At 42.0% G+C, this 18,248-nt stretch overlaps 2 protein-coding genes across 2 annotated transcripts in view; one reads left to right on the top strand and one right to left on the bottom strand.

The window, feature by feature from the left end:
- ptpn18 (protein tyrosine phosphatase non-receptor type 18) overlaps positions 1 to 1,582 on the bottom strand; it is a gene marked incomplete at both ends in the record, with an annotated part of 8,751 nt that extends 7,169 nt beyond the window's left edge. The window contains one exon of the mRNA XM_079226415.1: positions 1,474 to 1,582. Within this exon, the coding sequence (XP_079082541.1) occupies positions 1,474 to 1,582 (109 nt within the window). The remainder of the gene's footprint in view (positions 1 to 1,473) is intronic.
- An 8,777-nt stretch (positions 1,583 to 10,359) lies between these two features.
- On the top strand, positions 10,360 to 17,419 carry LOC306743278 (G-protein coupled receptor 37-like 1; the record flags this gene model as incomplete). Its single annotated transcript, XM_079225783.1, has 4 exons — positions 10,360 to 11,007; positions 14,563 to 14,913; positions 16,425 to 16,799; positions 17,246 to 17,419. 4 exons carry the CDS (start codon positions 10,360 to 10,362, stop codon positions 17,417 to 17,419), a joined length of 1,548 nt encoding a protein of 515 aa, XP_079081909.1.
- Positions 17,420 to 18,248: the final 829 nt, after the last annotated feature.

Raw genomic sequence — 18,248 nt, 5'->3', positions numbered from 1 at the left:
ACACTACTTGAGTATTGTATTGATGTATACTTCCTACAGAACTACACCTCAGAGGTACTTGTAGTACTTCATACAGTACTTGTAGTACTTCCTACAGTACTTGTAGTACTTCTTCCTACAGTACTTGTAGTACTTCCTACAGTACTTGTAGTACTTCTTCCTACAGTACTTGTAGTACTTCCTACAGTACTAGTAGTACTTCTTCACACAGTACTTGCAGTACTTCCTACAGTACTTGTAGTACTTCTTCCTACAGTACTTGTAGTACTTCCTACAGTACTAGTAGTACTTCCTACAGTACTAGTAGTACTTCTTCACACAGTACTTGCAGTACTTCATACAGTACTTGTAGTACTTCTTCCTACAGTACTTGCAGTACTTCCTACAGTACTTGTAGTACTTCTTCCTAAAGTACTTGTAGTACTTCATACAGTACTTGTAGTACTTCTTCCTAAAGTACTTGTAGTACTTCTTCACACAGTACTTGCAGTACTTCCTACAGTACTTGTAGTACTTCCTACAGTACTTGTAGTACTTCTTCACACAGTACTTGTAGTACTTCCTACAGTACTTGTAGTACTCCCTACAGTACTTGTAGTACTTCTTCACACAGTACTTGTAGTACTTCCTACAGTACTTGTAGTACTTCATACAGTACTTGTAGTACTTCTTCCTACAGTACTTGTAGTACTTCATACAGTACTTGTCGTACTTCTTCACACAGTACTTGTAGTACTTCATACAGTACTTGTAGTACTTCTTCCTACAGTACTTGCAGTACTTCCTACAGTACTTGTAGTACTTCTTCCTACAGTACTTGTAGTACTTCATACAGTACTTGTCGTACTTCTTCACACAGTACTTGTAGTACTTCATACAGTACTTGCAGTACTTCCTACAGTACTTGTAGTACTTCTTCCTAAAGTACTTGTAGTACTTCATACAGTACTTGTAGTACTTCATACAGTACTTGTAGTACTTCTTCCTACAGTACTTGTAGTACTTCCTACAGTACTAGTAGTACTTCTTCACACAGTACTTGCAGTACTTCCTACAGTACTTGTAGTACTTCTTCCTAAAGTACTTGTAGTACTTCATACAGTACTTGTAGTACTTCTTCCTAAAGTACTTGTAGTACTTCTTCACACAGTACTTGCAGTACTTCCTACAGTACTTGTAGTACTTCTTCACACAGTACTTGCAGTACTTCCTACAGTACTTGTAGTACTTCTTCACACAGTACTTGTAGTACTTCCTACAGTACTTGTAGTACTTCCTACAGTACTTGTAGTACTTCATACAGTACTTGTCGTACTTCTTCACACAGTACTTGTAGTAGTACAGTACTTGCAGTACTTCCTACAGTACTTGTAGTACTTCTTCCTACAGTACTTGTAGTACTTCCTACAGTACTTGTCGTACTTCTTCACACAGTACTTGTAGTACTACAGTACTCATAGTACTACTCCTCACATGGCAGGATGTCTTTGTATCGGTTCTTCTTTGAGTTTTCCTTCAGAGCTCCGGCCTCGGAGGTCAAACCAGGATCTCTCTTCAACAACGAGGTCTGTGAACGCACCATCTGAAACACACACACACACACACACACACACATTTTTTTTTTCTTTCTTTCTTTCTGTTAATTAATTCATAATTTAAAAGAAGTGTTTCGTTATAACGGTTTCATAATGAATACAAACATGTTGAAATATTTACAACATACCACTGTGGCATTATGGGTAAGAATCGCTGAACAGAAAAGTACTGTAAAGTGTCAAAACTCACACACACACACACACACACACACACACACGCACGCACACACACACGCACACACACACACACACACTTCCTGTTTCAGAAGCAGAACATGTGTTACAGGTTGAAAGCCGAGTCAAAGACACACATAGTTTGTCATTTGTGTGTCAAAGTTACAAAGTTGTCTCCCTGTTGGTGCATTCAAGGACCGTCCGACATCTCACCACTGCCTCAGTTTAGGTTTAGATTAGATTCCACCGTGCGTTCATGCTCCACCGGTTGCAGAAAATGAGCCCAACTGCATGCTGGGAATCTCTTCTGAGGGTACTACAGTCTGTCACTTTCAATACGAACCTGAGGCCGGACTGCAGCAGCAGTTTCAGGTGCGTCTCTCAGGGGCCGACAGGAATGAGTCATTTCAGGAAACGACGAGGAGGAAGTTTCTCTGGCGGGTTAATGATGAACCGGCCTGAGAGAACGAGGAAGCGGGACTATTGACCAACTCGCCGCCACACGGCAAACTGCGTGTGTTCTCAGGCGAACTGCAGCTCACCTGAGAACACGCTCACTAGACACATCGTCCAACAAGGCAATACAAATCATTGCCTTCCTGGTCCGCACACATTTCCTAGACCGCGTCATACACGACACGCAGAAGCTGCTGAACATGTCGGTACGCAGCATGCCTGAATCGGACAGTGTTTTGGCATAAAATAAAAGTCGGGTTACACGCCGCTACTACCTTCGATCAGTGTCCCAGTGTCAGTGGCGCTCATGCTAGTTCCCCCGCTAACTTCCGCTAGCGCTCCGCTAGCTCCCCGACAACCACCGAACGTAGCGGGTCCAGCCCCGGCTCGACACCCGACTTGTGCAGAGCGGACGCGGACGGTAGCAGCAGGAGCGGGGAGCTAGCAGCAGGAGCAGGGAGCTAGCAGCAGGAGCAGGGAGCTAGCAACAGGAGCAGGGAGCTAGCAGCAGGAGCAGGGAGCTAGCAGCAGGAGCAGGGAGCTAGCAACAGGAGCAGGGAGCTAGCAGCAGGAGCAGGGAGCTAGCAGCAGGAGCGGGGAGCTAGCAGCAGGAGCAGGGAGCTAGCAGCAGGGAGCTAGCAGCAGGAGCAGGGAGCTAGCAGCAGGGGCAGGGAGCTAGCAGCAGGAGCAGGGAGCTAGCAGCAGGAGCGGGGAGCTAGCAGCAGGAGCAGGGAGCTAGCAGCAGGAGCGGGGAGCTAGCAGCAGGAGCAGGGAGCTAGCAGCAGGGAGCTAGCAGCAGGAGCAGGGAGCTAGCAGCAGGGGCAGGGAGCTAGCAGCAGGAGCAGGGAGCTAGCAGCAGGGGCAGGGAGCTAGCAGCAGGAGCAGGGAGCTAGCAGCAGGAGCAGGGAGCTAGCAGCAGGAGCGGGGAGCTAGCAGCAGGAGCAGGGAGCTAGCAGCAGGAGCGGGGAGCTAGCAGCAGGAGCAGGGAGCTAGCAGCAGGGAGCTAGCAGCAGGAGCAGGGAGCTAGCAGCAGGGGCAGGGAGCTAGCAGCAGGAGCAGGGAGCTAGCAGCAGGAGCAGGGAGCTAGTAGCAGGGGCAGGGAGCTAGCAGCAGGAGCAGGGAGCTAGCAGCAGGGGCAGGGAGCTAGCAGCAGGAGCAGGGAGCTAGCAGCAGGAGCAGGGAGCTAGCAGCAGGAGCAGGGAGCTAGCAGCAGTGCTAGCTAGCGCTGCTGCTAGCTTGCTACAGCGGGACACTGAGCGGAGGTAGGAGCGGCTTGTAACCCGACTTTTACGGTAAGTCATTTTTCCATTTTTTAACTGAACGACAGTTTTTTAACTGAATAACCTTCCTAACATGCCAATGCTTTGTTGGATTGTGATTTTTTGTTGTGAGAATCAGATTCTTTAGGTCCTAATCTTTCCAAAAATGTGTTATTAGTGTGTGGGTTGTTGTTGAGGCGCTGAACCAAACAGTTTGAAAAACTCTGGGACCGCTCAAGGAGACATTTTTGGGGGATCTTGCTCATATCATGCTGGATGTTCGTAGTTATGATGAAAATATGATATAATCGTGTATTTTTTTTAAATACACATTTTATTCACAAAGAAATTCTGAAAAGAATCATGTAAAATAACACAGGTATTATAACTCATTTGGGGTTCATACTGCTGGAACACGGGGAACAAGAGGTACAGAAGGCTTCTAGCCCCATTTTTAGGGGCTCAGAAGGATAAAGGACCTGGTGAGACTGTGTGAGAGGTGAGTGCGGCTCAATAAAGGGTCGGCTTCAGAAGACATGAATGTATTTCCTCTCTGTGGTTCCCAACTCCCCCGAATATAACGTGCACGCATGCACACACACACACACACACACACACACACACACACACACACACACACACACACACACACACACACACACACACACACACACACACACACAGACGCTTAACCCCTCTAGATGGAATACTACCCGGTTGAACATCAAACCATTTTCTAAACTTTAAAATAAAGACTCTGGTTCTTTATTCAAATTGTTCATGTTTGATGAAATGTTGTAAAACTAGAGTCTCGGTCTGTCATGAGCCCAAATAATCCAAAACCACCCGATTGAGTTTAAACTTGCAGAGTGAGGTGACCGAAGGACGAGGTCAGCGAAGCTGAGGAGCCTGGAGAAACTGACCCGATGAGGAGGTGGAGTTCTGTGCATCTGATCTCAGACTGACGAGAACGAAAGTTTCTCAGCGTTGCTATTTCAGGTTGTTTTTTTAGTTTGTTGGTTTGATGCTCGTGAAGCTGCTGCACGTAGTCACACCGGGACAGAGTTCATTGCTCAACGTTTCAGTTGGAGAGCCGGTGGAGGGCGAGGTGTCACCTCATCGTTATCACCAGAGTTAATAAGTACAGGGGAATATAGACGGGAGAATCATAACATGTGGCATAAGTTACACACGGCTCTCACAATGCAGTCAGGTTCCCAAATATGAAGCCTTTTGACATATAAGAAGAAAATCATCCGCGTATAAATGCACATTTTCTGGATGTCGTCGTTAAAACTCGAGGCCGCTGCGTCTTTTAACCCTGAAAGTGTCACGGAGGAGCAAAGAATACGAGAATAAACACGGCTGAGGGCAAATAAAGAGATCAGAGAGATTCAAACATCTGATTTTAAGATTTTATTCAGAGGAACATTAAAGGCCGATCTCAGCGGGTTTTATGCAACCGCTACTTTTTCTACCGCAGACATTTTGTGGCGAAAATTGCGAATGGTTTGCATCCCCATACTAAATAATGGGCTTTTTGAATAATTAAAAAAAGTACAGAAAACCCTTGTGAGACGAGATAAGAAGTTCTTATAGGTGTTACTGGTCTATCGGTTCATGATAGTACACAGGAAAGAAAAGAATGAATAAAACATTGGGGTCTGGAGTTAATAAAGTTAAGTTCTCAAATGTTTATACGTGATAATTAGAAATAACGCACCGTCATGGAGGACCTTTAAGTTCTCCATGAGAAGTCATTATGAAACCACTGAGGGTTTTTATTCAGTGAAGTTCAATACAAGTCGTATTGTTGGTGTTTATGAACACTGAGTTTAACTTTGCATACCTGACTCATTTGAATGAGATGCGATCAGAGCGCCTGCAGGTGTTGCGCAATAGACACAACGAGAGAGAGAGAACCTTCAGGCGAGTTCAGACCTCAACAACACGGACGCTGTGAGAAGAGCTCCATCCTGTCTGGTATTCATATTCATTATTATGTTGAGATCCTGAAACTCTCAAAGCCGTCGACGAGGAAATGTTGTTCATAAACAAAGCAACACACACACACACACACACACACACACACACACACACACACACACACACACACACACACACACACACACACACACACACACACACACACACTCACGTTGTACTCCTGGTCCAGAGTCCCGGTCTCCAGGTTCCTCAGAGAAGACAACAATGAGGAGAGACGGTCCATGTTTCATCGAGTAGCATCCAACACTCACAACTCTCTGTCTGTCTGTCTGTCTGTCTGTCTGCCTGTCTGTCTCTCTCTCTCTCTCTCTGTCTGTCTGTCTGTCTGCCTGTCTGCCTGTCTGTCTGTCTGTCTCTCTCTCTGTCTGTCTGTCTGTCTGCCTGTCTGTCTGTCTCTCTCTCTCTCTCTTTCTCCCTCTCTCTCTCTCCCTCTCTCTCTCTCATTTTCTCTCTCCCCCTCTCTCTCTCCCTCCTTCTCTTTCTCTCTCTTTATTTTTTTCTCCCTCCCTCTCTGTTAATAATTCAACTCTAGATAATTAAGCCCCTCCCTCTTTCTCTTTGAACCAATAGAGAACGAGGAGGAAGTGATGCAGCTCGTCTGTGAAATAACAGAAAGTTTGCAGACAGGAACTCGATTGTTTCGTTGAGTTCTGAGTTTGTTTCCTTCCTCGAGGAAAGGAACCAAACTAGGAACCTTTTAACCAAACGGTGGGAATCTAAACCAGTTCCACCAGTTCCACCAGTCTGAGTCTGCACTGGTTCTGTCACCTGGTAGAGATGTGAGCGTCTGACATCAGACAAGACATGAAAGGCACTAAAGATATTAAAGACATGAAAGACATTAAAGACATTAAATATATGACAGACATTAAAGACATTAAAGACATTAAAGATATTAAAGACATGAAAGACATTAAAGACATTAAAGATATGAAAGACATTAAAGACATTAAAGACATTAAAGATATTAAAGACATTAAAGACATTAAAGATATTAAAGACATTAAAGATATTAAAGACATGAAAGACATTAAAGACATGAAAGACATTAAAGACATTAAAGATATGAAAGACATTAAAGACATTAAAGACATTAAAGACATTAAAGACATTAAAGATATGAAAGACATTAAAGACACTAAAGATATTAAAGATATTAAAGATATTAAAGACATGAAAGACATGAAAGACATTAAAGACATGAAAGACATTAAAGACATTAAAGACATGAAAGACATTAAAGACATTAAAGATATGAAAGACATTAAAGACATTAAAGATATTAAAGACATGAAAGACATTAAAGACATGAAAGACATGAAAGACATGAAAGACATTAAAGACATTAAAGACATTAAAGACATTAAAGATATTAAAGACATTAAAGACATTAAAGATATTAAAGATATTAAAGACATTAAAGACATTAAAGATATGAAAGACATTAAAGACATTAAAGACATTAAAGATATGAAAGACATTAAAGATATGAAAGATATTAAAGATATGAAAGACATTAAAGACATTAAAGATATTAAAGACATTAAAGATATTAAAGATATTAAAGACATTAAAGACATTAAATATATGAAAGACATTAAAGACATTAAATACATTAAAGATATTAAAGATATTAAAGACATTAAAGACATTAAAGATATGAAAGATATGAAAGACATTACATATATTAAAGATATTAAAGACATTAAATATATAAAAGACATTAAAGATATTAAAGATATTAAAGATATGAAAGACATTAAAGACATTAAAGATATTAAAGACATTAAAGATATTAAAGACATTAAAGACATTAAAGACATTAAAGATATTAAAGACATGAAAGAGATTAAAGACATTAAAGATATGAAAGACATTAAAGACATTAAAGACATTAAAGATATGAAAGATATGAAAGACATAAAAGACATTAAAGATATTAAAGACATTAAAGACATTAAAGATATTAAAGACATTAAAGATATTAAATATATGAAAGACATTAACGACATTAAAGACATTAAAGATATTAAAGACATGAAAGACATTAAAGACATTAAAGATATGAAAGACATTAAAGACATTAAAGACATTAAAGACATTAAAGATATGAAAGACATTAAAGACATTAAAGATATTAAAGACATTAAAGATATTAAAGACATTAAAGACATTAAAGACATTAAAGATATTAAAGACATTAAAGACATTAAAGACATTAAAGATATTAAAGACATTAAAGATATTAAAGACATTAAAGACATTAAAGATATTAAAGACATTAAAGACATTAAAGACATTAAAGATATGAAAGACATTAAAGACATTAAAGATATGAAAGACATTAAAGATATTAAAGATATGAAAGACATTAAAGATATTAAAGATATTAAAGACATTAAAGACATTAAAGATATGAAAGACATTAAAGACATTAAAGATATTAAAGATATTAAAGACATTAAAGACATTAAAGACATTAAAGATATGAAAGATATGAAAGACATTACATATATTAAAGATATTAAAGACATTAAATATATGAAAGACATTAAAGATATTAAAGATATTAAAGATATGAAAGACATTAAAGACATTAAAGATATTAAAGACATTAAAGACGTTAAATATATTAAAGATATTAAAGACATTAAATACATTAAATATATGAAAGACATTAAAGACATTAAAGATATTAAAGACATTAAAGATATTAAAGACGTTAAATATATTAAAGATATTAAAGACATTAAATACATTAAAGACATTAAAGATATTAAAGACATTAAAGACGTTAAATATATTAAAGATATTAAAGACATTAAATACATTAAATATATGAAAGACATTAAAGACATTAAAGATATTAAAGACATTAAAGATATTAAAGACGTTAAATATATTAAAGATATTAAAGACATTAAATACATTAAATATATGAAAGACATTAAAGACATTAAAGATATTAAAGACATTAAAGATATTAAAGACATTAAATACATTAAATATATGAAAGACATTAAAGACATTAAATACATTAAAGACATTAAAGATATTAAAGACATTAAAGATATTAAAGACGTTAAATATATTAAAGATATTAAAGATATAAAGGAGCCGAGACGCCGGTTCAAACCTCACCTGTGTAGTTTTGTTTGTCACAACTTGATGTTTCAAACGTTTGATTTTTAACTTTAGCTCATTTCACTGTTGACCACGGAGGAGGAAGCTAGCTAGCTAGTTAGCTTAGCTTAGCTAGCTTGACGGGTGACTATTGTTAGTTTTAGTAGACTTTAAATTAATAACTTTACACCATTTCATTTGTATCTTCCAGAACCTGACATTTTCATGATTTACAAGTTGGGTCGAGCTAGCTAGCCTAGCTTAGCTTATCTAGCTTGACTCTTAGATCTCAGGCTCCTCCAATGAAACGAGAACGTGAAACAAGAAGAAAAAGAGCAGAAATCAAAATGTAAAGATAAATTACAATTTTTTTTAAATGAAATATAACTAAAATATAATTTTTTTTTGGCAGATAATAGCAGATATATACAAATATATAAATAAACAAACAGGAAGATATAGAGACTTTGTTGGGGACTATTTTCAGCGGCGGATTAATCCACAGTAGGCATTTTTTAAGTGGGCTTAATTCTGAATAAAATTGTATTAAGTTAATATTTTTATTAATTAAAATAATTACACTGTTTAACTATTATTATTGTTTTTATGCTGTTAATTATATTTCATAATATTGGTATTGCGTAGTATTGTGTTTCTTTCAGTGAAGTCAGCTGGAGTGAAACCACCACGACACCACCAGGGGGCAGCAGAACTGAGAGTGTTGAAATGTGTGTGTGTTTCTCGTGTTAGTGCGCATGCGTGCACGTGTGTGTGTGTGTGTGTGCGTGTGTGTGTGTGTGTGTGTGTGTGTGTGTGTGCGTGTGTGTGTGTGCTTGTGTGTGTGTGCGTGCGTGTGTGTGTGCGTGTGTGTGTGTGTGTGTGTGTGTGTGTGTGTGTGTGTGTGTGAAAGAGAGAAAGCAAGAGCCGAAAGAGCAAAAGAAAGGATGCATGATTGTGCAGACAAATGTGTGTATTTGAGTGTGAGCCAACCTTGTTTGTATGCTTGTGTTCGTAGGCCTGTCAGTGAGTGTGTGTGTGTGTGTGTGTGTGCGTGTTTGTGCGTGTGTGTGTGTGTGTGTGTGTGTGTGTGTGTGTGAGTGTGTGTCCTGACAAAGGCTCCATCCAGCCAGACTGCAGAGGGCTGCTGGTTCCCAGAGACCCTCAGAGCTCCAGGACGTCTCTCTGCTGCCTGCAGCCCCGACACAGCAGCCCCGACACGGACACGGAGCCTCAGCCTGCCCCTCCTGCTCCTGGAGCTCCTGGAACGCCGGTCTGGGTTACTAATGGACGGGACCAACGGAGTCAAGCTTTAAAGTGGGAAACTTCAAGAGGAGCATTGGGAGTTTAAAAACACAAGTCTGAGAAGAGAAGAGCTTCATCTCATCAGGACTACAATCTTAAAACGTCAGCGTTTCTTCATCATTTGGCAACTTGATGAAGAAACTTTGATCTTTTTATTAAAACTTCTGCCGGCTTTTTTCCGTAAATCAACATCTTCCTGGATTTTCTCGACTTCACCGAACAAACTGTCGTCTTTTCATCGATTTCCAGGAGCTCTGAATTAATCCTGCAAAACCTCTAAAAGGTTTCGGAGACTTTTCCCTGACATCAGGTCGGTCGTTTTGTTTGTTGGCATCGGGACTTTTGGAATTTAATTGGATCTCAGCGCCAACTGTCTTCTCGTGACATCCTTTAACTCTAAAGCAACCGAACCCCGATCAGTCCTGCCGTTCAAAGTCTCCGTCATGGTCCCGTCTGCCGGCCTGTGGCTGTTCCTCAACCTGCCGCTGCTGTTGACGGACGCCAAGAGCGTCGTGCCGCGCGGCGGTCGGAGCGACGCCCTCGAACCCGTCTGGATCGACGCCCCCAACCGGAGCCACCCCCTCCCCGAGATGCTGGACCTGGACGTGGAGCGGAACCGCCGCATGGCCCGCGGCGCCGACGAGGACGAGCAGCAGTCCACCTTCAGCCAGTCCTTCGAGAACGACTCGGTGACGGCGCCGCAGGCCACCGAGTTCGACAACGGGACGAAGGTGGGAGCCGGGGGCGCCGGCGGTGATGGCGGCCTCCGCGGAAACGGCTCTGGCTCGGACCGCGACCCTCCGGGACTCTTCAACCCCTTCTACCCGCTGGCGGACGGCTCGTACGCGGCATACGCCGTCCTCCTCCTGGGCGGCCTGGTGCTGGCCGTGGGCGTGGTGGGAAACATGGCGGTCATGTGCGTCGTCTGGAACAACTACTACATGAGGTCCGCCTGGAACTACCTGCTGGCCAGCATGGCATTCTGGGACTTCCTGGTCCTGGTGCTTTGCCTCCCCGTGGTGGTCCTCAACCAGCTCTCCCATAGGAGGATCCTGGGCGACATCACCTGCCGCATGGTGCCTTATATGGAGGTGGGTGGGGCTTATGTGGAAGTGGGAGGGGCTTGTGTGGAGGTGGGTGGGGCTTGTGTGGAGGTGGGAGGGAGTTGTGTGGAAGTGGGAGTCAGTGAGATTGATTTTGTGTTTTTGTGGTATAAATACTTTCAATGTGATTCGTCCCGGTGGCTCCAGAGGAAAGGGTTCATCCTCTGAGGAGCCTGAAGGTGTTCAGAGGTACCGCTGTGATAAACTGGTGGTTGGACTGGCCCCACCGGTCCATTCGGTTCTCAGGGACCAAACCAGGGACCCGAGCTCATTATTTTATTGTTCTCCTTCTCGTTGAGTGTCAACGTGATTAAATCTGCAGGAGACGTTTTAGGAAATCATCAGCTGACGTAAAAAAGTTCAACAGGTATTCAATTTGTGGAAGTCTATTTTATTTATTTATCGGAAGTCCAGTTGGCATCAGCACCATTATCAACATTATCACCACCACCACCATGAGTATAACCATCACTATCACCATCACTACCACCATCACTACCATTATAACCATCACTACCACCATCACTACCATTATAACCATCACTATCACCATCACTACCACCATCACTACCATTATAACCATCACTATCACCATCACTACCACCATCACTACCATTATAACCATCACTACCACCATCACTACCATTATAACCATCACTACCACCATCACTATCACCATCACTACCATTATAACCATCACTACTACCATCACTATCACCATCACTACCACCATCACTATCATTATAACCATCACTACCACCATCACCATCATTATAACCATCACTACCACCATCACTATCAACATCACTACCATTACCACCATCACTATCACAACCACCACCATCCATATTACCATCACCACCATTATTACCAGCACTATAATCACCACCACTATAACCACCATCATTACCACTATAACCAGCACCACCATTATCACCATCACTATAATCACCACCATCACAGGACAGAGCCATGAAAACCCGCCTCCCACAGCTGAAGCCCTGTTCTCAAGTCTAACCAGTCGGTCTCCATGGTGACCTGTTGCTCCGTCAGCTGGAACGTCCTGCTGCTGCTTTCACGGTTCGACGGGAACAAATTTGGGGTGAAACTGTGTTTGTATGATTTGTGACCCGGCGTCCATATTGGATCAGCAGGAATGAACAGACGAGATCAGCAACGTTGTGAAAGCAGATTAAAGTTGAAGCGCCGCGACTCACAGCCATTACAGTAATATCACGTATATTTAATAACTCACCACCATTACAGTAACATCACGTGTATTTAATAACTCACCACCATTACAGTAACATCACGTATATTTAATAACTCACCACCATTACAGTAACATCACGTATATTTAATAACTCAGCACCATTACAGTAACATCACGTATATTTAATAACTCAGCACCATTACAGTAACATCACGTATATTTAATAACTCACCACCATTACAGTAACATCACGTATATTTAATAACTCAGCACCATTACAGTAACATCACGTATATTTAATAACTCACCACCATTACAGTAACATCACGTATATTTAATAATTTACCACCATTACAGTAAAGTCACGTATATTTAATGACATTAAATTATAGCAGTGGTGGGCCGTGCATTTCTACCTGGGCCTTCAGTGCCGTCTGATATAGTTTACACAAATACGCACACGACGGGATGCGGTGTCATTAACGGACAATGCATCAACTAGAACCATCACATTTAGTTATAACAAAACATGACAAAACAATCCAACAAAACTGCGGCACTAAAACACCACACACTGAAGGGCCATCATCAGTAAATCCACCAGCTAGTCCGCTTCTCCTCCTTCAGCCATTGAGTGTTAAAAAACCTCACCAAGCAAAACACTAAACATGTCATAACTTCTCTTATGTTTCAACCTGAACCCTTCTTGCTACTACTGAGTTTTGCTAGCAGCTAGCTAGCTTTCTGTTGACCAAAGTCACGCATGTTAATGCCTCACAGGCACTGCACGTCAAAGAATACGGCCAGCATGTCAAACTAAAGATCTGATTGGTTGAAGACTATGACATCACAATAACATCCCTGTGTACTTTAATCTGCAAAGGCCAGCAGGAAGTGCTCTGCTTCCACAGAGACACAGGGGTGAAATCTGATTGGATAAGAGCTCTCCTTAAAAAAGCTTCAGGCGCTGCAGGCTGGAAGCAGAGCAACAGAGGAAGACAGGAGCTGTTCAATGAGAACATAAGCTAATAGGGAAAAATAATTATAATACCTGTAGTTTATTTGTGAAAAACTATTAAATTATGAAATAGCTATAACTTTGTGATTCTGTTTAGGTCAGCAGTGAAGACTTACAGGCCCTGACGGCCACCACTGCATTACAGTAACATGGAAGTAACACGGAAACTGGGCCTTTTTTTAAATGTAAATGAAAGTATGTATGTATATTTATTATATATATATATATATATATATATATATATATATATATATATATATATATATATACATCTTTCGGTTGACGATAAGACAGATTGAATATAACGGCAACCACTTTTTAAACCTTCTCCGAGACACAACTCAGGGAACTAAATGCACTTTTAACCGGCGGGAGACGGAAATGCACTTCCTGTTTCCCCAAAACAATACAGACTGGGTCCTCTGGGGGAGGTATTAACGACATGTGAGTGACGATAGAGATATTATATATATGTTTTGGTTTCTTCTTCTTCTTTTAATTGCAGACCTGAAACAAGTGCATTTCTGTGTCTCGGCCCTTTAAGACGACATCACATTAGACTCTCGTCTTTTCTTTTCTTCTTACATATCTAACAGGATGTTTTATACCATGAAGATGAGACAACGACTGAATGAAAATAAACTGCTCTTCTAACAACGGAGTTGGACCATATTACATATTATGATTTATATCATATTACATTCCGTTTCCTCTTTCAAGCAAACGGCCCGTGGATGCTAATGCTAACACCAGTTAGCGCTCCAATGGATTCCATGACTTTTCCATAACTTTAAACCAAATTTCCATGACAAACATTTAGTGAAATCTGGGTGTAAACAGTAAAAAGTGAGTAAATGTAGTATTTAAACTAACAATGAGAATACAAAGCATACAGTAAACCTTAAATGACTCAAATGAATGAGACAATAGTTTGATTAAAAGAATAAACATTTATATAGATGCCTGTATGTATGCCTGCTTATATTCTGAGTCTTTCTTTTAAAAGCATATTCATTATTTCAAACTCAGTGTAAATGAACGACATGAACACATGAATATAACACATTTACATGAACACATGAATATAACACATTTACATGAACACATGAATATAACACATTTACATGAACACATGATTATAACACATTTACATGAACACATGAATATAACACATTTACATGAACACATGAATATAACACATTTACATGAACACATGAATATAACACATTTACATGGCTGTTCCAGGTTTTCCATGACCGTAAGAACCCTCATGGTAAAACACCCGATTGACCTCTGACCTCCGTCCCTGCAGACCGTGTCTCTGGGCATCACCTCCTTCACCCTGTGCGCTCTGGGCATCGACCGCTTCCTCGCCGCCACCTCCTCCTCCTCCTCCTCCTCCTCCTCTTCCTCCTCCTCCTCGTCCTCCTCCCAGCTGAAGGCCCGGCGGGTGGAGCGCTGCGGCGCCGTGCTGCTGAAGCTGCTGCTGGTGTGGCTCGCCGCCCTGACGCTGTCCAGCCCCGAGGTCTTCCTGTGGCAGCTGAGCCGGGCCGAGTCCCCGTCCTCGGGCCGGCTGCTGGACTCCTGCAGCGTCACCCCGTCCTCCCCGCTGTCGCTGCTGCTGCCCGACTCGCTGCACTCGCTGCTGCTGCGCTACCACCAGGTATCAAACCGCATCACCACGTGCACGCGCTCTTACGTTCACCTTTCATCTCCGTAGAAAAGATGTTTGGGGAAAAACATCATTTTGTTTTTTTTGTGGAAAGTGAGAGTTGATGCACAAAATGAAATATGGAAAAACTTTTGTAGAGCAAATTCTGTTCAGCTGTTTCTGCTGTCAATGTCTTCCTGGAAATATATTTATATAAATGCACTTATATAGATATATATAAACCCTAACCCAGCATAAATTATATAAAATGTTTATTTAATAATTTATAAATACATATATTTCTATAAATATATATATATATTTCTATAAATATATGCATTTCTATAATATATATACAAATATTTATGTTTATATAAATATATATACAAATATAAATATATGTATATTGCCTTTATTTCCAGACCACACGTTGACATTATAACAACTATTCAAATGTCTTCTTCTTCTTCTTCTTCTTCTTCTTCTTCTTCTTCTTCTTCTTCTTCTTCTTCTTCTTCTTCTCTCATTACCGGTAGATTATAGAGGAAAGCTTTATTTGCTCGAAACCAGTTGATGGAAACGCGTCACATCACGTTTTGAGTTTGATTGAAGCGCAGCTACATGCTCACTAATAATCCACTATTATTAAAAAACATAATATTGTGATAGGTTTTAATGCAAACATGATATTCTGTTTTTACTGCACTTTGGGACTGTTAAAGTGTTTTGGGGGGAGTAGAGATGCATGAAGAAAAGAACATTATGACATTAACCTGACTGGATGCATGTTAATGGTAATATTTGTTGACTATTAGTGGAATATTTGTCTAATATTTTTTTTCTGTAATAATGATAAACCCAGAATATTGTGCGCATGTGAACGTAGTCATTATGAGTTTGAGCATCAAAACAAATAACAATAAAAAAGTAAAATCTACAACTTTTGGAGGCGCTTTCATCCACAGCTCCTAAATGAAGTTTAAAGTACAGTACACAGAACCCGACAGTACCACGATAAACACAGTACTCCTGCAGAGTAATGTAGTGGTAAAATATAGCATTGCTTATGTTACAACAGGCTTTAGAAGTTAACTAAGCCGATGTAAGCAGAAGTGATGTGGCGGCCTCTGTCCTGACGGCCCGCAAGCTAGCAGAGCTAGCAGCGGATCGCAATGTGCCTGGGAGAGGCCTTTAAGTACCTTTTGCAAACTTTACATTGATAAGAGTTGGTTGTATTGTATTGTGAGAAAAATGCTTACGAGGCAGAAAGCACATCTGGTTAGGAACAGTTCATTCTACTAGTGTTCCACTAAAAAGTGGTGCTACTTCTGATATGCATAAATATGCTGGTGACTTTTTCATGTCGAAGGAATCTTGCAGCAGACTGCCTTGGTAGCTGCTCCATGTTTCCTCCTTTCTTGCAAGAAACAAGCAGACAAAGACAACTTTGATTCTTGAGACTTTATTCCTCCTTCCTCGAAAATCTTCCATCACCGTAATCAGACTCCTGGCCTCCGTTTCAGGGACGGATGTGGTGGTGTTTCGGCTGCTACTTCTGCCTCCCCGTCCTCTTCACCGTCCTCTGCCAAATGGCCACCCGCAACGTCAACAGCGACTCCAGCTCCGCCCAAAAGCAGCGCGGCGGCCACGACGACCGCTCCTCCAGTCAGAAGCGGCAGCAGCACCGCGCGGTGGAGCGGCAGCTGAACTGCACGCTGCTGGCGCTGGCCGTGGTGTACGGCGTCTGCGCGCTGCCCGAACACGTCTGCAACATCACGCTGGCCTACGCGCGCATCAGCGTCTCCGAGGACACGGCCGCCACGCTGGCGCTGCTGCATCACTTCCTGCTGTTCTTCAAGTCGTCGGTGACGCCAGTGCTGCTGCTGTGTCTGTGCAAGGTTGGTCGAGAATCAGTGAGGCAGAAGCACCAGGAATGGCTGTACAGAAGTATATCTTCATGCGTTAAAGCTGACCACCAAGGGGAGACTCCTCTGGTTGTATAGAAGTGTATGCTTTATTTGTTAAAGCTGCATTCTCTCTTTGACCGCCAGGGGGTGACTCCTCTGGTTGTATAGAAGTCTATGCTTCATGTGTTAAAGCTGCATTCTCTCTCCTGACCACCAGGGGGTGACTCCTCTGGTTGTATAGAAGTCTATGCTTCATGTGTTAAAGCTGCATTCTCTCTCCTGACCACCAGGGGGTGACTCCTCTGGTTGTATAGAAGTCTATGATTCATGTGTTAAAGCTGCATTCACTCTATGACCACCAGGGGGCGACTCCTCTGGTTGTATAGAAGTCTTTGAGACGATGACTTCTCACTGCTCTGCATGTCGTCGTGTTTCAGGCTCTCGGTCAGGCCTTCATGGACTGCTGCTGCTGCTGCTGTCAGGAGTGTCAGCCAACCAGCGCTCAGGGATCGCCAAGCTCCGCCCAGATCAAACTGAAGGCAGCCAATGAGGCGTCCATCTTCTTCGACAAGGCTAAAGACACGTCGGCCATCTTGTCCATCACAAGCTAGAGCCACTTGTCCCTCTTCATCCATCAATCCATCTTCTTCTCCTCTTTTTTACGGTTTCTCTTCCATCATTACTTTTCGTTAACCCACCAGTTTCCTCTGTCCTCAACAGTCATCTTTTCTTCCTCCTCCTCCTCTTCCTCTTCCAGAGTTTCCATTTGTATGATACTCCTCTATGGACACAGTGTTTCTCCCTCCAGCTTCCTGTCTGTGCAGGAAGTGAAGTTTAATCTGTAGTAATGGTAGAAAAGTTGCTGTTTCAGGACTCTTCCCTCCGACGACTGGAACAACGTTTGATGTGAAACTGCAGGATGTTTTCCTCGGTCGGTCTGAAGATTTCATGTGTTTGATGGGAAAGCAGCAAATGTTCAGCTGAGGACGGGACGCTGAAATAAAACGGGCGTAGAACGGACTTTTAAACGGGCTGTTTGATCGGCACAAAATGAAATGCCGATTGTTGTCGTGACCCGCAAGTGTCGGCTGGCTAGTTAGCTGGTTAGCTTGTCCTTCTCCGGAACGATGGAGGAGGGCGGGAGCTATTGTTTTGCTAGCTAGCTAACTAGCCAGCTGTGAGCAAGTTAGCGTGCTAATTCCACCACGCTTCGATGCTACACTGGATAAAGAGGGACGATGAAAAGTCACAATGCATGCTGGGTAGATTTGTGTCCGACTTGATCCCGACCGGCTCTGACGCCGTGCACACATGGTCAACGACGATCTCACGAGAGCAAGATTTTAGAGCCACCGACTGCGTGGCCCAGTGCATGATGGGAAACGCCTGGCTACATCCACATCAGAGAGCTGATTGGCTCTTAGATTTGACAACAAACAC

Source organism: Taurulus bubalis, assembly GCF_910589615.1.
Source record: "Taurulus bubalis genome assembly, chromosome: 11".
Lineage (NCBI taxonomy): Eukaryota > Metazoa > Chordata > Actinopteri > Perciformes > Cottidae > Taurulus > Taurulus bubalis.
The sequence above is the reverse complement of the archived record's forward strand: the minus strand, read 5'-3'. Positions and strand labels throughout refer to the sequence as shown.